We start from the raw sequence: 22,446 nt of genomic DNA, 5'->3' as shown, positions 1-22,446 counted from the left end.
GTGGTAGCACTGTGGCACTGATGTAACACTTTTCTCTGTGATACACCTCTGAAGATGCCAGCCACAGATGCAGGCAAAACGTTAGGAACAAGATCCACCAGACCACCGCCATGCAACCTGGAAAACCCACCACAACCAGTTGAATCTGGCTGTGAAAGCCTTCGACAATACATTAAAGTTGGTTTATTGGTTGTAGTTTCTGGTGATGTACCAATTCAGACATCCTGCCTTCCAAAGGGTACAATTCTATCCCCCATTCTTTCCAGTGTCTATGTGAAGCCCATAAGACAAACCATTCACAGTTTTGGGGCTAGTTGTCATCAATGTACAGATGATATTCAGATCTATGTATCCAAGTGATGCAGTTTTTGTTGTTGCTTGTTTTATTGCCACCAAGTTGCAGTCAACTTATGATGACCCCATATGATTTTCAAGGCAACAGACTTTCAGAGGTCATTTGCCATAGTCTGTCTCTGCTTAGCAACTCTGGTATTCCTTGGTGGTCTCCCATCCAAATACAGTGGAACCTTGGTTATCGACGACATCGGTTTTTGTCAATTTCAGTTTTCATTGTTTCTTTTCAGCCGTTTTTTGCCTCAGTTTCATTGGTTGCCTCGGATTTCGTCAGCGTGCCAATGAAATCTGCTGCGACTTTTGCGCAAAATCCCTGCGTCTTTTGTACTCCTCCTGCTCCAACAGCGAAGCCTCGATTTTTGTCGGTTTCAGTTTTCGTCGGGTGTTTCCAAACAGATTACTGATGAAAACCATGGCTGATTCCGCATGGGCCAAAAACAACAATGTGAAAATGGTGTGAAAATGGTGTAAAAGGGTTTAAAACGATGTAAAAGGGTTTATACTGTTTTCAGACCGTTTTCACACCACTGTTTTTTGACCCATGCGGAATCAGCCCAAGGTTCCAGTGTACTGACTAGGGCTGACCCTGCTTAATAGCCAAGAGATCAGGCTAGCTAGGGCTATCCAGGTCAGGGCTGGTGATGCAGTAAAGTTGCTGATGTTTTTTAAAGATATAGGAATCATGCCAGGCTTTTTTCTTTTGATCCTAAAAAAAATTCAGAAACAAGTTATGTAGGTTTACTTCACTAAGAAGTGCCATAGCCAAAAATACATTTCATTCCTAATTATTAAAACTCCTTAATGCAACCTGACTGGTGAACGCACTTTATCATTTAGAGTCTGAGTTGAGCCCACCTGCCTGCTTGATCATCTTGGAAGGATAGTCCTCACTTGTCCTTCTTAACAATTTTCTACTTTAATTAAAATAACATTTTGATAACAAAATTGCTCTGCAAAAAGAAAAAGCAGCAGAACAACAGCTGCCATGATTTGCTTGCCAGGAACTTGCATAATGGAATGCTGATGAGATGAACTAAACTCTTCGTAAATAAAAAAAGAAGGATATTTGGAGGAAGCATTTAGGAAAGTTTTTTTCTTTGCTTCTAAAGGGAGACTATATTAGTTTTCTGAAATAAAAATAATCAGAGACCATCAAAAACACTAGCCAGTTAGTGGTATAAAAGAAGATTAAATGTACTAGATCCTGTTTTGTGAGTTACATGTTGTGGGTCCTCACCTAGCAAATATATACACCAAAGTGGGAAACCTGCAAGGACTCATTTTCCCCTTCCCCACTATTTCCTCTCTCCCTTTCCTGAAAGCTAAACAGCCTCTCCTTGACAGCCTGTCTCTGGGATTGCATAGTGCCAGTCACCAAGCTGGGCCCAGTTGCATGGTGCCAACCAGGCTGGGCCCAGATGCAAAGTGGGCAACCTGCAAGGGGGGAGCAATCTGCCCATGGGAGCAGTGGGGAGGCTGTGCTGGTGGATTCACCCTTTCCAGGGCACCTATCCTGTGCAGAGGTGGGCGGGGGAGGGGCTTGGAAATGAGCCGACATTGATTGGCTCCCTCCTGGCCTTTGCTTGCGGGGTGCAATCCAGACTTAAGCCAGCCTTTTGGCTGGCATAAAACTATTGCAGTCCATTGAGCCTTGTTGGTGGCAGGGAAGCTGTTTCACTTTGCAAGCTTCCCCATGTCACCAGGAAGACTCTTTGGGAATGGCAGAGCATCCACTGCCTCCACTGTGAATGGGGCTGCAAACCTCTAAGACTGCACCACAGTGGCTATTATGTGGTGTCTTCTGTTGAACAATAGCAAGCAGTCGAGCCTGGGCAAGTTATGGAAGTTGTAAAGTAGCAAGTCACCTGGTGGTTGCTGCTGAACCTGGTTAAAGGCAAAAGCAGCCTTGGACAGGGGCTCTAAGCTCTTCTATTGCCTTCTACTTATAGAAACCTCAGTAAAACAAGTGGCAATCGATCACATGATGGTTTTCTAACAGCCACAGAGCACATTCATTTCTTAAAGCTTCAAGCATTACTTCTATCATTTTGGAGGGTTTTGACCTCCAATGTTTGGTTTCTTTTTTAGATTTCAGGTTTTCGTATAAACTTGGGACTTTGCTCAAATTTGTAGAAAAATCTCTCTTGTCTGTTGACTCCAAATTTAATTTTCCACAGATGATGAGAATAAGATATATTGATGGTTATAGAGAAAAATTTTTTTTGAACATCAGTGTCCAAGGGCCATGACATTCAAGATGTGACAGAATTATGGAAAATTCAAATATAGCCAAGGAAAGTAGACTACTCACAATTGCAGTAATTTGTAACTCAGCCTATTTGCGGGGGAAGAAATGTGAAAGATCCTGCTTCGGCTAGTAGCAGCTAAGGGCCAAATTATATGTTGTGCTGTTTAATGTCCCTGGGTCTTCCATCCTGACTTGTAAGTGATCGATCACATATCATGCTACTAAAAACTACTTTCCTATGTACATGGGACCTTGATTGGAATTAGGATCCCAATCAAGGGGCTTTATCCACCCCATGGCAGTTTTCCGATATAAAATAGCTCCACTGGGGAGCTGCACATATAACTTGTCGGTTACAGTGAAGCAAATACAAGCCCCAAACATTTAGCAAGACAAATTCTGGATATTGTCTATTATACTGATGGGGAATGTGACATTGAGGTGGCAGAGTTAAAGCTTACTCCCTTGTCATGGACAGATCCTTATTGGATAGAGTTTAAACTCAATGCTTCCTCCTACCTCTGCAGAGATATAACGTTGATTGGTGCAGCAACTGGGTGACTCAGAGAGGGAGGAGAATATCTCTCTGACAAGAAAAGTTTGGATAGGCTTTTGGATTCTGATTTCTTTGTGTGTACATCTAACTTCCTTAACTGTGTTGAACATATCTACTCTGAGGTTGTATCTCAGTCAGTGTGAGAAACCTGACTGGTTATATGGTGACAGCCTGAGCTGTGACAGCAAAAATTATACCCAGAGAGTGAACTGGTATTTCCTGAGGGGCCAAAGCTGAGCTGGAAGACAAGAGTCTTTCCACAGGGAACCATATAATAAATCAGATAGAAATAGATCTTCTAGGAAGAATAATAATTCCCAGGACCAGTTAGTCTGGTGTCTTGGGTGGGTTTACTTTGTTTTACCTCCAGAGAGTTATTTGTTTAGTTTTGGGTTTCTAACTGAGACAAGGCTGAGTGTGAGGGTACTTTGGAAAAGTACTGGCCACTAGCACCCTATAATAACCCTTATGCCACAAACATCGTGTGGGCTGAAGATTTTTACATCATAACCCCAGGCCAATTGAGACCAATCTGTTACTTACTATGCAGACAAAATTGCACAGATCCACTCTGGGTTAAATGCTGCCGTGGATGATGTTCTTTTAACATCTGCTTGTCCAATTTATATAGATACCTTTGAGCTTGGGGGCGGGGGGCATGAGGATGTCGACAAGATCTGCCTGGGTCCCTGGAAGCAACAAGCATATCTAGGGAAAATGTAGCCCGGTGCAAAATCTGAGTTCTCCCTCCCCTATAGGTGGCTGCCCTCTCCCACCATGACCAAACAACTTTTTTTGCACCAGGTCTTGAAGTCAGTGAACCCAGGGAGAAGGAGGAGGGGTATTAAATACCTACTGACTGATAAAACTGCTACTTGAGTGGGTATGGAGAACTAGGCAGGGGGGATGTGACTCTGTTAGTTCTGCTGATCACTCAGCGGCCTTTGATACCATCAACCATAGTATCCTACTGAGCCTAGACACAGGAACTGTGGGGCACCTTTAAAAACTGGGAGTAGGGGCACTAGAACAGTGCTTCAAGTCCTATCTGGGAGGGTAGTGCTGGGGAATTCTTCTCTGCCTCATGGCCTGTAGGATTCTATAAGGTTTGATCTTATTCACTATGCTACTTAATATGCATATGAAACCACTGGGTGAGGTCATCAGGAGGCTTGAGTTGCAGTATCACCAATATATGGATGATATACCCAGCATTACCTTTCTTTCCCACCTAATTCCAAGGATTCTCTTGATGTTCTGAACGCTTAGAATTGGTAATGGGCTGCAATAAGATGAACAAACTGAAACTTAATCCTGAAGACAGAAGTTCTCTGGGGCCCCTTCCGCACACGCAAAATAATGCGTTTTCAAACCACTTTCACAACTGTTTGCAAGTGGATTTTGCCATTCCGCACAGCTTCAAAGAGCACTGAAAGCAGTTTGAAAGTGCATTATTCTGCATGTGCGGAATGAGCCTGGGTTAGTAGAAAGGCATGGTTTTTAAGGTGCCACTGGACTCCTGATTTAATTGTGTTGCTACAGACTAATGCTGCTGCTATCCCTTTGTTTTGCTAAGTCCCCTTAGTTTTGCTAAGTCCCCTTAGTTTTGCTAAGATGGTTACCTGTGAAAACCTAGGCATGCCCAGACCTTGTTAAGTTCTTGTAAGATGGCATCAAACTTCTTGATGAATACTAATGCAACAGTTTCATCTTGGAGCTTTCCTCTGAAGTTCTTTGGCCAGAGATCAGTGATTTTTAGATAATCAGCAGTGTGTCCTTGGAAATGGAAATGTTCTTCTACTAACATTTGGATATTTCTATTTTATAATATCAGTCTGTGTCCTTTTATTCTTTTATCCTACGTGTTCTGTTCCCCAAGTAAAACAATCTGAAGGTGCCCTGTTCTTGGCTGGAACAGAGTGGGAGACACACAAGCAAGGTGTAATAGTTCAAAAACAAGGTTTATTGCTTAGAAGTTTTGAGACCCTAACTCTTCCCACGGTCTGACTAAGATAAGGAACTTGCTTGACTGGTGAACAAACTTGAAGCTATAGACTTTTATTCTTCCTTGACTCCTTTCAAGAAAGTCCACTTGTATTTGCTTCCTCCTGGTTCCTTCAATCTTTTGTCTGAATTCTATTTTCTGTTGACACCTTAACTTTATGTTCTCCAGACTATATACACTTTAGTCTATGCACCATAGATGTAACAGTTATTGCAGCCTTCCAACTCCCTAGGCACCTTAGACTGACTGAGCTAAACAGGGGCATTGCTGGGTAATGAAGGAAGACTGCCTCTAGGGAAATTTCTTAAAAGGACAGGGTCTAACTACAATACCCTCCTTTAGAACACCATACAAAGAACTAAACCCATGCTAGCTATAAGGAAACTTATGTTTAATAAGGAAAATAACAAGAGCTTCTGTGGGGGCGTGACACTACACAACATTTAAATTAAATTAAATGACAACATGTACAGTTGTTGAAGGGATCTCTGGTTACTTGCTACAAAGGAATTCACCCTCCCTAAATCATAGGCAGAAAGGTTTAAATGTCCAGTTTTAGACTTAAACATTCTACAGACAGACGGTTACTTTATGCCAGATCTTTACTATCTCTGGAATATAGCAGCCACCCTGGAATATAGCAGCATCGCAGTGAAAACGTAAGGTTATCTGACTATGTTTGCCAGCATCATGCTGCTTTGTTTCCAGTTTCACAGCATGGTTCATGTTTTAAATAGATCATGTACTCTGGGCTGCTACTGCTAGTTAATAGCCAGCAGCTGAGTGATAAACTATTGTTGCTGACAAGGACCTATAAGGCTCCAGGCTTTGTACGTGTTTCAGAAGTGCAATTATCATGCATCGGGTCAGCAAATACATTGCCTGTTAATTATTTTGAAATTATTTTGTTGCAATTAAGAAGCCCCACTGCCAGTACAGTTCATCATGAATGCTATCAGTGCTATAATCACAAATGCTATTCTTTCATTATTCTAGCATTTTGAAAGCTAAGACAACCAATTTAACTTGTAACTTCTGTTCCATTTTCCTTTACTATGGGGCTGTATTGTCTTGTTCACAATAGTAAGACCATGTACATGCAGAAAATGGAGGATAACTGGGAGTGCCTGTTTAATCAATTCTGGGTATCTTCAAGCACAGCTTTATCAAGGTTGCAATATATTCTAGAGGATGTCACATGGAGGATCGATTTTCTGTGCCCCAGTTCATCAAATTGATTTCAGTGGAGATTCATATGGCAGAAACAGTTAAGACAAGACAGTAGACTGAGTTCCATAGCAATTTAGTATAATGAGCTGGCTTATAATGACCCATTTATTTGTACACAGTGTATTAGTACTAGGATTTTTATTTATCCACTTTAACATTGAAACAAAGAGAACAAAAAATATGAGTACATGACTAGCAAATTTAGAGTTATTATCAGAGCAGATTAAAAGTTAAGTGTCCGTAGTACAATGTGGAGGAGCTGTGGCATCGTTTCAAGCTATTAAAACATATTCAAGGTTTGAATCAAAATATGTATATCCTCTGCTTACTGCAAGATGTATCTCACCTATTATTTGTTAACTGTTTCCTTTCAAATGACCCAGGAGGGCTCAAAACAAATGCCCGTTGGGTCCACAGTGCTAACTTTTGTCTAGTGAAGTCTTACACTGCAGCAGCATCTCTTCTGCCTTCCCATTCAAATGTTACAAGTTTTTAACAGTGTGAAATTAGGTATTTATTAAAATAGTCGTGGGATAGGAAAAATGTAGCTCTACAGGGAAACTAACAAGAATCTGACAGCGCTCAAATTGCTACTTTGTTGGGATTCTGTGCTTAATTTCAGCCATGACTGATGGTTTACTAGGCTGTCCTAATCGGAGTCACACCTTTCTAATTTAGACTTCAATGGATTAAGAAGGGTGTGACTCTGTTTAGGAATACACTGTTAGTGTCAGACAATACATTCAATGCCCGGTTTACATATTATATTTTTGCTAAACAAAGATAATCATTGGCACAAGGAAAACCCTGTATTCTCTATCTTAAGAATAGCAGATATTATTTGCACTGCAAATTGTGTTACCCTGATCAAACAATTGCTGTGCATATCATCTTACATTATATCTTGTGGTACTTAGAATCATAGAAGCATAGAGTTGGAAGGGACCTTCAGGGTCATCTGGTCCAACTCCCTGCAGAATGCAGGAAATTCAAAACTCCAATACCCCCAGTGGCTCCTCTTCAAGTCCAGAAAAGACAAAAAAAACCCTCCAGGATTTCTGGTTAGTCTGGTGTGGAGGAAATTTTCTTCCTGACCCCAAAGTGGTGATCAGCATTATCCTAGGCAGGTAAGAAAGGGCCATGGAGAGCTCATCCATTATCATTGTCTCTTTCATGATCTGCTAAGAATCATCATTGCCTTGCTGGTGAGAAGTCCAAGATGTATTTCCTCCCAAGTATGCACAGCCTTTACATATAATGCTATGCTTCCTCCTTGCTTTATTTGCCAATCGGTTTTAAACAAGTTGTACCCTTCAGTCCTAACATTCCAATTGTGAGTGTCATCCCATCATGTTTCAATAATGCCTATTATGTCATAATCCCCTTCCTGAATTAGGACTTCTAGTTCCTCCTGCTTGTTTCAAATACTCTGTGCATTAGTGGAGAGACATTGGAATTCATGGTTTATGTGCCCTGAGGATTTTGTTTCTGTATTTACCTGCGAGTTAATCCTTAGTGTTTTTATTGGCATCATGCTAGGCTTTGCATTTTTGCCTTACTCTCCCTTGGGAATTGTTTGTTTGTTTTTCGGTTTTTACCCTGCCCTTTCCCAACAAGTTTAAAGCTCTCCTTATCAGGTTTGCAAGGCTCTTACCAACCACATTTTTTGCTACTCTGGTGAGGTGCAACCATCTCCTGATGGTTTCTTCTCAATAGTATTAAGTCATGATCCCAAAAAAACCCCACAATTTTCCTGACCACACCATCTATGTAGCCAATCATTTATTTGCAGTATTCTTTTTTTCCTTCCTAAACAGGAAAAAATATGAAAACACAATCTGTTCTCCCAGATCCTTCACCTTTTTACCCAGAGTCTTGTAGTTTCATTCTAGGCTGTGTGGGCTGTATCATTTGTTCCCATGTGGCTGAGCAGGAAAGAATAATAATCTTTGGGTATGATGGGGGGGGGGACCCCTTGTTTAAGTGGTCCAGAATCAATATCTATAAGGAGATCCTGGAGTCATTTACTTAGCAACAGAGGCTCAGAATGTTTCCTGATTTTCCTGCTCCTATGGGTTATATTCTCCCACGCACCCTCTTCCTGTGTTGGGGGCTGGTCCATTTTCCCTCTTCCTCCTGTTGTTCTCTCAAGAGTGCTTCATTAATTCTGCCCACAGACTCTTCACCTTTCCTTATAAAACGGAACATGGACAAGCATGCCAGGTTCATGTAACTTCTCCAGTACAGCAACCAACTCCTCCAGTACAGCAACCTCCAGTACAGCAACAAAGGATTGTCTTGCCATTGAATTCATTACTGAATTCCAGGTACCAAAGATTTTTTTTAAAAAAAACCCAACACCTTACTTCCTAATGTATTGTCGAAAGCTTTCATGGCCGGATTCAACTGGTTGTGGTGGGTTTTATGGGCTGTGTGGCCATGGTCTGGTGGATCTTAGTCCTAACGTTTCGCCTGCATCTGTGGCTGGCATCTTCAGAGGTGTATCACACTTACTTCCTAATAATTTCTTTTCTCATTGTTGCCTTCATAAAGTGAGGAATAGGAATTTAGAAATAGGCTGATACTTAGTTTGTTTAAGGAATTATTTTGTTATTTAAAAAATCAGATATATTCAAACATAGTGGTAGTCAATTTACATCTAATTCAGTGATAGTCACCAGAATTCCTATATCGTATAGTCCTATGCAAAGTTACTTTGCCCTAAGCCTATCGAAATCAAGGGGTTTGGGCTGGAGTAGTATTGCTGTTAAACTGTTAAAGAATTATATTGTTAAAGAATTATGTTGACAAACAATAGGATTTTCAGAGGGTAACTGTCATAGGATCAAACTGTTAAAGAATTATACTGACAAACAATAAGCAATCAAAGTCCTGCTGTGCTATATGAGGTAGGGCAACAAATGTTTCTGCTAAGTCATACAATATAATGGTTGCTGCTTTCACACATAGACTTAAAGTTGAAAATAGACTTATATTAATGAAAAATGCATTATTCTGAAATCTTATACCTTTCTACAAAGGTAGGAATTAGCAGAAACTGACTCTCAATTTATTGTTACTTTTGAGGGTCAGTTTTCTCCTCTGACCAGTTATTTCCTGCACAAACTGATTAGAGTTTTTTGGTACAAGAGAGAAATCATATCTCACGTGCTCCTTAAACCCTAAAGCCATCCAGGTATCAAGATGATGTGGATAAGTCAGGCCAACTATTTTCAGAATAATCACAAATTGTAAGTCAAGCATCAAGCATGCTTCTGCTGTGATCTCAGGAGCACCATTTGCATTATCTGACACTCTTTTGTGGTGGTCTACCAGGAGCACAGAACATGGAGCACTTGGATGTGGAAAAGGTCACCCAGGCAGGTGGCAGAGAAGGTGTGGTGGTGGGCATCAGTTGGCCCTGCAAGAAGCCCTGGTCCTCAGCAAGGCCCCACTTCAGGGAATGTTGACACCACCCTTGATATATAGCACCCTTCTGGGCAGTGCACTGTGAGTGGCACAAATCTTACGAATCATCAGCATGAGCCAACAACCTATCCCAGAAGAGCTGTTCTTTTCTCAGGCATTCTGAAAATCTGGGGCATCAGCACTGATTTCCTGGGTCCATCTGGATTGCCTGACATCATGTAATACTGAAGTGTTTCTCAAAGTCAGGAATCCTTTGAGTGTTTCTCAAAGTCAGGAACCCTAAATTGAAGTTCGCATCTTAGACACGAAGATATTTAATCAAGAAAACACAACAGAGAAATGCATTGCAGAATGCAGCATAAATAGTTATTGCACTGTATAATTGTATGCAGCAGTAGAATTTAGCCTGTCTCTCACCCAGAGCTCCTTGCAGCAGTTACTATAAACCACAGTAGACACGTTTGCCTCCATCCCTTGCATGATGAGACCTAAACTTCAGGGACACTCACAACTTACATGCTGCTCCCAGTAGTGGCTGTTTTGAGGTGGAAACCACCTGTCATCCACAAGCCTCACTGGACAAGGCTCTTGTTCACTTTTCTGAAACATAGGACAGGTGCATAGGGCAGGAAACATAGGGCAACAGGGGAATGTGCTCATAAGGAACAGCCACGAGTGACATATCAAATAGCCACACATGGCTTCTGAACCACTGAATGAGGATCACTGGTATACAAACTAAAAATTCTGTTATTTCTGTGGTATTCATAAATCAAGATGTATATATTATTTATTCCTTACAAGTATATTTGTTCAAATTAATCAAGATTGGTGATGCAGAATTCACACTACATATAACACATTTCTAAAGTGACTAAATTACAGCCCTCATAATATTTAGATGTGAAGGAAACAAGACAAAATGTTGATATTACAATAACAAATTATGTCTTAACATCAGATAAATAGTTATAAAATTATTCCTAGTCATAGGTTATTATTGCCTTGCAGAGCATGTCTCTAGTGAAGGGTGAAGCATAGGAAAGCAAAGAGAGTCAATATTATTGGGAGACAAAGTTTTTAATTATCTCCCACAATTCTACAAACATTAGGAAAAACTCACTTTGCTTACTAAGAACCATACTAGATCTTTTGAGTGAGAGACAGTTCAAAATGTGAAATAGAATTTGTCTCCAATCTAAATCATTTACTTCTAAATCACTGACAGATAATAGACAAGGTATGCATCTCCCAACACTTCCCTCTACTGGATGGAAATAGAAATGTTAAATTGCTTTAAACTTCACTGTCACTATATTTGTTAGTGGTTTCACAGAACCTTTGAGTTGCTGTGTAATTAGCATGCAAGAATTGTTTGGATCTGTGGAAGAACAGCTAGTGGCTGTATCCACTGGTGTCAGACTGCTACCATTTCAGTTCTATATGTGAATGCATCAAAATGTGAGATTTACTGAGTGCAGTTTTTTAAAGATCAGTTTATTGCGGATATGATTTTTATTGCTATTTCATAGTTTATATATATATTAAAAACAACAAATCTGCTTTGGAGTTCTATGGCTAAGAGGTGAAGGAGAGGGATAAGTATTTTTATAAAACTAACTAACGGGGCCCGGCCACGCGTTGCTGTGGCAATTGTCCTTCCCATCACAGTCTGCAACCCACACAGATGTCCATGCAGGTCCAATGATCCCCAGCATAGCCTTTTGGGGTGGTCAAATGGAATCCCTCTTTCCCCTTTCAATTCACATTGTTATATGGTGGTGTCTTGTTTTTTTAGTATAAGGTAACCCTTTCCATTCCAAGTCTGTAGAAGCCCACTAAAATCAATGAGTTTAAATGACTTAACTCTGTGTTAGATTGTAATTTCTTTATATATTGTATTGGTGCTTTGTTCAGGAAACTGGAAATTAGACAGTTAATGCAGTAATGACTTGTATATTGGTACAGTATGCTAGCTTTCTACTACCTATTGTGCGGGGATAATTTTAGAGGTTGATTATGCTCCCGCCTACCCATCAAAATGCCTGCATATGTGTTGGACAGATACCAGTGCTAGCCTTTCTCTGTTCTTTATGCCCATTAGTTATTTCATTTATTTACATTATTTATAGTCCATCTTTCCTGTGTCTTGTGACAGTTTGGAAGAAGATAAATGACTATTACCCTTCTTTTATTTTTCACAGTGGCTTTTGTCAAAGATAGTCCAACAAAACTAAGATTTCCACCAACATCTGGTCTCCACTTTAAGAACCTCAAATAAATGCATCATAGATAATCTTTTAATAACAAATACCACAGGAATTAATGACAATCCTGCTACTTCCCAGTATTCCTATTTTTTAAAGCATATCAATATTGCTACTATTCAAACAAGGCTTTCTGAAATAGAAAAGAAAAGCTGCATCTGGTATCCACATACCAGGGCCTCAAGAAGAATATGAAATATCTTACTGTTCATTTTCACTAATATTGCTGAATCAGCACATACTCATCAGACTAGGAATGGGCCCTTTTTTACACCATCTTCACTCACAGTAATGTTCCCGGTTTGTTTGTTTCCTAGGTGTATAGCGTAATGTCCATGTTGTGCTACACACTGATTATAGCGTTTCTGATCGGCATATGGGCAGCACCAAAATCTGAGGATAATGCGCCACTGGGGTCTCCTGCAACATCTGACATTTCGGAAAGAAGCCAGACGGTGCAACACAGAGACCACAACCAGCCTGTTACTGGGGAAGTAGAGGACACAAAAATCGAGCAAGCTACAAATATCGAAGTGGATCCAAAGCTTTTTCAGAAGAGACAATTCCAGTCCCCTCGAGTTTTGTTCAGCACTCAGCCACCTCCTTTGTCAAGGGATGGTCAGGGTGTGGAGTTCCTGGACAGCACAGACTGTCTCAACAGTAATATCCGAGCCAAATGTCCAGCACACCCCGTGCACAACCGTGGGGAGCATTCTGTGTGTGACAGTGTTAGTATGTGGGTTGCCAACAAAACCACAGCGATAGACATCAAAGGCAAACAGGTGACTGTGGTGGTGGATATGAAAATTCACACCACCTTTCACAAGCAGTACTTTTATGAGACCAAGTGCAGAGACCCTAAGTCCAGTGGGTGCAGGGGCATTGACTCCAGGCATTGGAACTCCCACTGCACCACTACACACACCTTTGTTAAGGCACTGACCAAGGAAGGCAAGCAGGCAGCCTGGCGATTCATTCGGATAGACGCTGCCTGTGTGTGTGTAATCAGTAGGAAAACAGACAGCCTCTGAAACAGACCAACTGTTCTCCTCCCCATCCACATACTCCCAGTCCCCTACCTCAGCCTGTAAATTATTTTAAGTTATGAGGACTCTATGGTATATTTATAGTTTATATCGTAAAGAAATGAATCCTCATTATTTATTAAACTTTTTTGAAAACTGCCCATGTTTTGTGTATTTTAATTTAATGGCATATCTCTCCTTTGAGCAGATTCTTCCTTCAAACCTGATATTCAGACAGTCCCTTGGAAATATCAACATTAGTATTTCCAAAAAGAGAAGCACCAGTGTATTGCACACCCATCTTGGTTTTTCTACTAAAACATGTCCACCTTTATAAGCAACTAGCGGGCACGGCCATGCGTTGCTGTGGCAATTGTCCTTCTCATCACAGTCCGCAACCCACACAGATATCCATGCAGGTCCAATGGTCCCCAGCATAGCCTTTTTGGGGTGGTCAAATGGAATCCCTCTTTCCCTTTTCAATGCACATTGTTATATGGTGGTGTCTTGTTTGTTTAGTATAAGGTAACCCTTCCCATTCCACAACGGAACTGTCCAGAGTGCGAATCCCACTGTCCATGAGGCTGGTTGACATGCACAGTCCTGGCTTGGGTAAGGCAGAACTGGGGCAAGGAGGCTATCCCAGTCAGGCAGCAGAGGCAGGGTGGTGAGGCGCTCAGATCGAGGCCAGCTCCTTGGGTTCTTAAAGGGCCATGTGCAAAAGAAGCGGAGCTGGTAGTGTTGGTTCACCCCCACCCCGCAGATTTTCTTAGAAGAAAAAGGCAAACTCCAGCTTGCTTTTAGTAAAAGAGAGCTGTGGTGAATATGGGTGAGGAAGTGGGTAAGTGGTGGTTGGATGTGAGGGAGGGCAGAGCGATGTGTGTGAGGATGAGCTGGATGTATATGAAAGTATGTGTGTTGTGTGGTAGCAGTGGGTGAGGCACAGAGAGTGAAAGTTACCTGCGTGTGAGGGCGGGGGGAACCCCACCTGGTGTCTCACATGGCAAAGTGTGTATGTGTTTCACTTCCACTCATATTACCTAATAGTATTGCCTATGTACTGTTTTCACTGCTCATCTCTGCCCATCTGTATGAACATTCTAAGCCCTCATACCAACCCCTCAGGTCACAGACAGGCTGCATGAACATTCTAAGGGTGACAGTTAAACACAAACAGCTTCATGGCCTGGTGCGCCAGAAAAAAGACATTTTACCTGGCTCAGGTATGGACTTTCAGTGATTTGAAGGTCTGATTACCTGCCCGCAACAGGGAGGAACGTCATGTGAAAATTTGGGGGCGATCCGTTCAGCCGTTTCGGCGTTAGGGAGTGACTAACAAAGTCACTGTTAGCTTTTTATATATATAGATAAATACCGAATATTCTGCAGCATAGTTGTCAAAGAAAAATTGCCCTGTAATTATGTAATATCTGTATTTGACTTCACATATTATTCAAAATGATTAAATGTGAAGAATAACCTGCCCTGAATCTCAGCAAGAAAGATGGACTATAAATACAGTCAATCAGTCTCCTAACAGTACTTATCATACAATTGAGCTGATCCACAAAAGAAGTCACCTCTAATTACCATGATGATAACAGAGTGGGATGGGATGTTAAAATGGTTCAAGAGCAAGCTGAGCTGAATGGCTCATTCAATACAGGCAACACAGGCTCATTCAACACAGGTTGGCAGCTGCCTAGGAGGTGGCAACAGGTGAGACTCCAGCTGTTGCCTCAGTCACTGACGGGGTCTGATCCAAGCCAGCAGCCCCCATGGGGCTAAGGTGAGCTTGCAGCTGGTTGCCAAGAACTTCACCAGCATGTTAAAGGACCAGTCCTCCTCACCCCTCATCCAGATAAGAGTGATTTTCAGTGGCAACCTAAAGGCTGCAGAAACATTTGGAACATCTAAGGAGACATCCCATAATGTGCTGTGAAAATGTGAACTGGACTCTCTTTTCCAAGTTGAATCAGATCCTTCGCCTGCATCACTTTCAGAGTTATTTTGCTTGTTAGGAGAAGAACCAAACATGAGTTTCACAGTTGAGCTTTTACAAGTCCCAGCTGTGTATTTGCATACAGAGTCTGAAGGCATGATTTATGTCTTTGTTGTTGACAAATTTGCAATTTGCTATTAAACATATATGCATATGTCATTTGGAGACACAAATTAGACTGTGCCAGGTTCAGGGGAGTAGTCATGTTGGTAAGAAGCAGTAGAAAAACCGTTGGAACCCAGTGGCATCTTTGTCCAATGGCACCAAGTTTTATTCTTGGTACAAGTTTAATGCAGTATATTTGTATGCGGTATAGTTGTAAAAGTGTAGATGCATACAAACACTTATAGCAAGAATAAAACTTTGTTGGTCTCAAAGGTGCCACTGGACTTAGACTTGTTTCCAGGCTGTGACACACTTATTCATTGTGGTATATGAATATATAGGTCACCCTAGCTGCTTGAAATGGATTGAATCTGTTTCTTGTTCAGTATTTTTAAAGGTGTTGTTCAGAACAAATACATTCAAATTTTATATTATATATAAGAGGTATATGATAGAGATTAAAAGGTAAAGGCAGTCCCCTGTGCAAACAATGGGGTGACTTCACATCATGATGTTTACTAGGCAGACAATGTTTGCAGGGTGGTTTGCCACTGCTTTCCCCAATTATCTACGTTTTACTCCTTACTGACCTCAGAACAAATAGAGCCAAGTCAAGAGCTTGAGTCAGCTATCTGAAACCAACTTCCATCAGGATGGAACTCAAGCTTGAGTACAGCTTGGATTGCAGGACTGCATTTGACCACTCTATGCCACAGGGCTGCTGTGACTGAGACTGGTGGATCATAATTGTGATTAATTCACAAACACTCTCAATTTTCTTTTTGCAAAATTGTTAACTCTTGCTGTTGGTAGCGGTGCTGACTGGTAAATCTGGAATTCCTGTGCTCTAGAAAACGTTTAAATGGTTGCCATTCTTCAGCCTCTGTCGTTTCCAACAGTACAGTTCAGAGAACGCTTTTCTGGGAGTAAGCACCATTGAATAGACCAGAGTAGATTAGTTTAGGTTTGCTTTGCAAAACGAGAAACGGTTATTCATCCTTCTCCCTGATTGGGGAGGCAACCGCTCTTCCACTGCTTGCTTCCACCCTCTATATGTGAACTGTGGGGAAGGGTCTCCACTCAGCCTCGACCTATCAGAAGCCGGGAGGCTGCATTTGTGCCGATCCTCCACGGGAGACCGGAGTTGGCACGTGCCTCCTCACACTCCGCGTCCGGAGCGCGGCCAAGGGAGCGAGTGGGCGGGAAAAGTTGCGGGCTGTCTAAATGAGCGCTCCTAGCGCGCCTTCCTCAGGAGCCAGCCGGCGCACATCTGGGGACGTCCCCTGAGCTGAGTCCCGGCGGCTGCGAGGCGCGCTTGATGGCACTAGGACCCAGGCGGCGCGCGAGCGAGGAGTCCCTCTCGTGAGTGAGTCAGTGCGCTCCGCCGGAGTGGAGGGCGCGCGGTGGATGAGGCTGCTGCTGCTGCTGCGCGCGGGCGAAGTGGATGGCTCGCGTGCGTCGGCAGAGGGGCCACGGAGCAAGGAAGCCACCGCAGCCTGGGCGACGCCGCCTCTAGCCTCAGCCCCTAGGGGGTCTTCCCACCTGCCCGCGGCGCTGAGGTGAGTCAGGCCGCCGGGCGGGGCGAAGGTGGGGCGCTCAGGTGCTTCGGGGCGGCGGGCGGCGGCGGGCTCCCTTGCACAAGTCCGGGAGGCCACCTGCCGAGCGGGAGCGAAAGCTCCCGTTTGGGGCAGCCGCCAGTCCTGCCTCTGTAACCTTCCCAGAGAAACATCTGTAGGCAGGCTTGTGGGGCGCAACGCTCTGTATTGGGGCTTCACGCCTAAAGTCGAGAGAAGATGCGTTATACTCTTTGCAGTTGTGGCCTATGGCAATAGAGTGGCCCGTCTCTCCAGGCATGTGTAAGCGTGACATTCTGGTGTCGATCGTGGCTGCTGCCCCCACCCCCAGAGAAACTTTGAAAGCCCCCGACACCAGTCAGGTTACATTTCTGCAGTCAGGATGGAAACTGACAATGCTCGTTGATTTATGTTTGGCGATTAAACCGGGCGGGAGGAAGGTCCGCAGGGAAAAAGAGATGGGGAGATCAGGAGAGACTGAAGACAGGTTGGGCGGCTTTTATTTGTTTCTCTCCCTCTTTGTAACTTGTTGAAATTTCACAAACTTTTAGTCTTCTGCTGAACTTCCAACCCTCCGTTCTTTCTCTAGTCAGGAATTTGGGGAACAAAGAATTCATAAATAGGAGCGTGCTTGCTTGCTTGCTTGCTTGCTTGCTTGCTTGCTTGTCAGGCTGTTTTTTCCAAGTTGTTGCAGTTTTGGAAGATCCATGGCTAACTGTTCGAAGGGAGATTAATGGGTTTTTATAGGTATCAGAGGCATTGTGATATGAGCTAGAATCAGGTGTAGGGCTTTTTACATGCATGCTGATATATGCATTTCATTGATGTGATACATTTCTGGGATTCTGCATAATACAGTTGGCTGAGAAATTTCTTCCAAAGCTCTTTTACAAGTTCCAGTGATGTCTTCACTGACAAGTCCATTAAGCTACTGTTCAAAAATTTGTGGACTACGACATGTTTGCAATGTGTATGGTGACCTATGGTACTGTTGCAAAATGAGACATTTCATTTGGGATCACAGAGCTATGATCTGGAAAGAATGGACTTATAGTACTCCTCCCGTGATTTTATTTTTAAGCCAAAGGCCAAGTTATTGAATGGGTCCCATGCCATGGTAAGCCAAAGATGGTCAAGACCTTGATGTCAAATGTCAATGTCTGAATCATCACTTGACAGTCTTAACCTCTGGAGGCATTGTTCAGCACTGCAGTAGTCACTGAAGAATTGGAATAATGATTATTCAGCAACTTGAGAAATGCAGAGAACTCACCCTAAGGGACAGAACATGTTTCACGGTGTGGTAGGAGAGGGAGCCATGATGACTGTGTTGTTCATTACTTTCTCCAAGCATTAAGAGAGCACAAAGTAAACTCCATTTCCCCACCCCCATCCCTGTTCTTTTTAAGTGATATATTTTCATTTTTAATCAAGGGATGTTCAGAGTTCACAGTGATCTTTCTTTGTCCCATAAAATGTATTTAATGCATGCAGCCTTAATAATTATTTTCCCTTGCTCTTTTAAAGTGTCAATCAGATTTTAGGGCTGAATTCAGGAAGCAGATTAACAGATTAGGTTGCTGTTTCTAAGTGGAAATTACCCATCTTTTGCATACTAGCATGCAGAGCTAAATGTGATTGACCCCACATATATGATCACACCTGTTGATGTGGATTTGTTAGTCCGTGTTTTAAAGCTTGCATACAAATCCTTATATTCAGTTTGACCAATTCCAAGTTTAAGCAAAAAAGCTTGCGAAATAATTCAGTTTTGTTTGCATTATGGTTTATGCATCTTTTAAAGATTTCAAAAACAGGTATGCTTTTCTCTTAAATATTGTAAACACAACATAAAATTAAAAATAATTTGTCACATATTTTCTTGTTGGACCAACCCTTTTAAGTTTTTCTGTAATAAAGAAAGTACATGCCATTTAAAGCAATGGTGACCTCTGCTGGTAATTCTTTCAAACCTCTATATGTGGAATACAGACATCTGATAAAACTTTAGTTGTTCTTGGTATATTTAATGAACTCCATTAAATGAGGTTAACGATTATAAGGCAGTGATCCCAAACACACGTACACAGAAGTAAATCCTGCTGACATGATAAGGTCTTTCTTCTGAGTAAACAAACATAGGATCAAGCTATTAAAACAAACTGCACCACCTCTCCACATGTGTTTCTTTAGTTTGGGTGGAACTGTGAGCCAGATTACTGACAGATCCCACTTTTGAACAACATAAGACATTGCTTTACATTGTCTGCCAGAAACCTTTGTGATTCTGTCTTCAATCTGAAGCAGAGGAGCAATTTTAATAATAAAACAAAATTTCAGGGGGGAAATTGTTCCACATGAGTATCTGGCATTTCAGATGGAAATAGTTCATTCTGTTATAGGTTAAACATTAAACGGTTCATAGTCTGGAACTAATTCACCTATATAAACTAGCAGGGAAAGTGCTGGCTGTTATGCTTTTTGCTAGGACTTTGTATGATTATAAGAAGAAATAAGTGAACTATCATTAGAGAAAGAGATAAAAGCTACTTCTGGGTATCCATTAAACTACTTTGAAATGCATGGTACTTGTCCAATTGAATCTGGTTTGCTGAACAAGTGTAAATCAGCATAAGAGTGTCAATATGATCCATGGAAATGACAGGTGGACAAATAGCAAGAGCTGTAATGATAGCAGTGGAGTAGAGAACATCAGGGAAACCTCTGCCTTCGAATTAATTTTGTCTACCAGGGCTGGTTTATACTGCTGGTTCAGAATGTGAGATAGATGAAAAGAACAACAGGTCTTGGAACTTCAATTTCTGCATAACAAACAAAACAGAAGTGCTCTGCTAAGAAAAATAACCTAAAGGCTTGTTCCTTAGCAGCTTCTGCAGTGCTGAAATGTTAAAGTGACTGTTGGGTGTGTATGAGTAAAAGGACGTGTGCTTCTTATGCACTGTTCCATTTGGATTTGGGGGGGAGGTCACTATATGGGCTAGCCTGTACTTCCTATCTCAGGCCGTTTTCGCACGGCCAAAAGCAGCGACGCGATGACGTCGCAAATTGCGACGTATGCCAAAAAAAGCGTTCACACAGACAGGCGGAGCTGCGGGCGTCCGCAGCCCCGCAGAAATGTGACGGTTCGCACGGAAGCGCTGCGGCAGCGGCGTCTCGCGATGTTGCGCCTGCGCACTTGCGAAGCCGTGCAGGCCCGACGCCATTTGTGACGACAGCTCCGTGGCGGCTGTTCGCACGAGTGCGGCGTCGATGCGTCACATGGGAAAAAAGAGTGGTTTTAAGCGTTTTCTGAATACACCGTCTTCGCGCCGGTTTAGCGTTTTCGCGACGGCGCGACTGCGCACCTCCGCCGCTGCGCGTGCGAACGCTCTCGCTCTGACGCTTCTTTTTCCGTTGCGACGACGTCATATTTTGCCCGTGCGGAAACGGCCTCAGAAGTTACTTTAAGGAATCAGAACTCTTGACTACAACTGTTATTTCTCCTCTTTGGTCAATTAATATAACACTAATTAGTGCTGAAGTTATTTTTAAAACTATTATACAGTTGTTATTGCAGTAAAGATTGAAAGACTGCAGCCATTTTTTTACATTTAGAGCACTGTGTCTTTGGGTATTAATCCAGGTCCATTTCAGAGTCTCTAATATGATATACAAGGAGAGAACTGGCCAAACCACAAAATATCATTGAAAAAGCTGTATTTGTCAAGGTTTTTTTTAAAAAATAAAACTCTTCAAGATATAGAGTAGCCAGTACATTCCTATTCATCTTGTTAGCAACAAATACCATACTCCCACCCAAATACGTTCCAGTTTCCATTCCGCGAAGTGCATTCCTACTACCAGTGTCCTGTTGTAAGTACATCTGGAAAGTTGTAATATTACTTGTAGAAGAACCAGCAGTATGTCCAAGATGAATCAGTGGATGAATCACAGCCCAATCCAAAGGTGCACAGAGAAGCAGCAGCCAAGGACAGCACCATGGCAGTGCATCCACACAGCCACCAGAGGTTTCAGGCTGCATGGAAAGGGGGAAAAACAGAAAACCCGTGGCTGCCTGAAAAACCCCATAGGGAAGACTGACTTACGCCATACTTTTTGATCGTAAATCGAGGGCTGGCAAAGGGGGTTTCCCAGACTGAAAGCCCGTTGGAAGCCAATTAAAGTTGGCTTTACCTCCAGGAACACTCATGGAATACCCTCCATGACACCGGTGAGGGCAGTTGTGGTGGAGGCCCGCTACCACAGGGGCCAGCTTCCATGTTCAGCTGCCATGCATCCACACTACAGTCCAGGACCAAGGTAAACAGTTCAATGACGTGGCATTTTGTGTGGTGCAGTAGACACGGATGTTGCCATAGGACTCCCGCTGCTTCCAATGCAGCTTTAGCCTCCCTGCCCCCACCTTGGGTTGCACTCCCAATGTTGTAAAGTTCTTTTTATCCCAAATTGAATTGGTTGGGTATTTCTCTTGGAACAAGAAGTCACCAACACCACATTTATGGAATGTGGACCCCAAATGCCACAAGCGGAGAGTATCGAAAGTGTTTACAAAGATGGCTCACATAAATCAGCCCATTCAAAGAAATTCAGAGCAAAATCAGCAAGTGGACGTGCAGCACAAAACCCAAAAAACAGTAATGTTTGGATCCAGATATACTGGAGGCAGAAATTGTTATTCCCTGATTATTTCCCCACCCCATCCCCCGCTCCCCTGTTTTTGATATTTGTCAGCTCCATTATTCCCTAACCACTAAGATTAATTCCTTATCCTTTGGAGAGTGAAGGTACAGGATAGATGTAAATGTGGGGTCTTTACTTGCTAATGTATAAACAGAGATTATTCATGTAGAGAAAGATTTTACTACTTCTAGTGTTTGTGAATGAAGACAAGCCTAAAAATATAGAACTGCTTGTTTTGTGCTAAATAAAATCTAGATGTGTGAAAAGTATAAGTGAGTATGAAATGATTGGAAAACTTGTCACAATAGTACTACCACAATAATATAATGTAGCTAAAAAGTCAATAATGGATTGCTTCACAATGGTTTTGAGGAACATTTTATTTTCATAGCATTGTTCAAGATTAAACTTGTAGAACCTGATACATGGTGTGGCCCTTGCAGGCCTATGGTAAACATGTTTACACAGAAGTAAATCCCACTGATTTCAATGGGTCACTTCCTGGTAAGTGTGTTTGAGAATGGGCCATTATGCTATCGTCCAAAACATATCTGCCAATAGAGTTCCATTGAGATAAACATGTTTACAAAACAGATAAACCCCTATGGTCTAAATACTTTAGGCCTTGTAGCTATTAAGTTTATTGTAAATTATCCTTCAAAGCAATTAATATAAATATTGGTGCTGCAGTAATTATAAGATGCTCCATTTCTCTTGTCATTACTATCATTATTTTAATGATTATCAGCATTGTGTGTGGTTAAAAATTAACATAGGGCCAAAATATATATTGGACAACTGTAACCTTACAGGCCTGTGAAAAAATTTACAGCTTCTTAAGATGTGAAGTAGTGTGGTCCCCCTTGTTGGCAAACTATGCGAGTTCTGTGTTTTTAAAAGTAGACTGAAAACACTTGAATCAGTAACTGCAAGAAGGGGTTTTATCTTGC

General features: G+C 42.1%; 2 protein-coding genes across 2 annotated transcripts in view; both read left to right on the top strand.

The window, feature by feature from the left end:
- Positions 1-8,600: 8,600 nt before the first annotated feature.
- LOC125433031 (venom nerve growth factor 1-like) lies at positions 8,601-13,200 on the top strand. The gene is made up of 2 exons (XM_048497314.1): positions 8,601-8,720; positions 12,407-13,200. Exons 1-2 carry the CDS (start codon positions 8,610-8,612, stop codon positions 13,118-13,120), a joined length of 825 nt encoding a protein of 274 aa, XP_048353271.1. The 5' UTR covers positions 8,601-8,609; the 3' UTR covers positions 13,121-13,200.
- A 3,224-nt stretch (positions 13,201-16,424) lies between these two features.
- The window catches only part of LOC125433970 (venom nerve growth factor 1-like), a 62,816-nt gene continuing 56,794 nt past the window's right edge, over positions 16,425-22,446 (top strand). The window contains exon 1 of the mRNA XM_048498940.1: positions 16,425-16,780. The gene's annotated coding sequence lies outside the window, so the exon portion shown is untranslated. The remainder of the gene's footprint in view (positions 16,781-22,446) is intronic.

Source organism: Sphaerodactylus townsendi, linkage group LG05, assembly GCF_021028975.2.
Source record: "Sphaerodactylus townsendi isolate TG3544 linkage group LG05, MPM_Stown_v2.3, whole genome shotgun sequence".
Taxonomy (NCBI): domain Eukaryota; kingdom Metazoa; phylum Chordata; class Lepidosauria; order Squamata; family Sphaerodactylidae; genus Sphaerodactylus; species Sphaerodactylus townsendi.
Note: the sequence above shows the minus strand (reverse complement) of the source record. Positions and strands in the feature narration are given on the sequence as shown.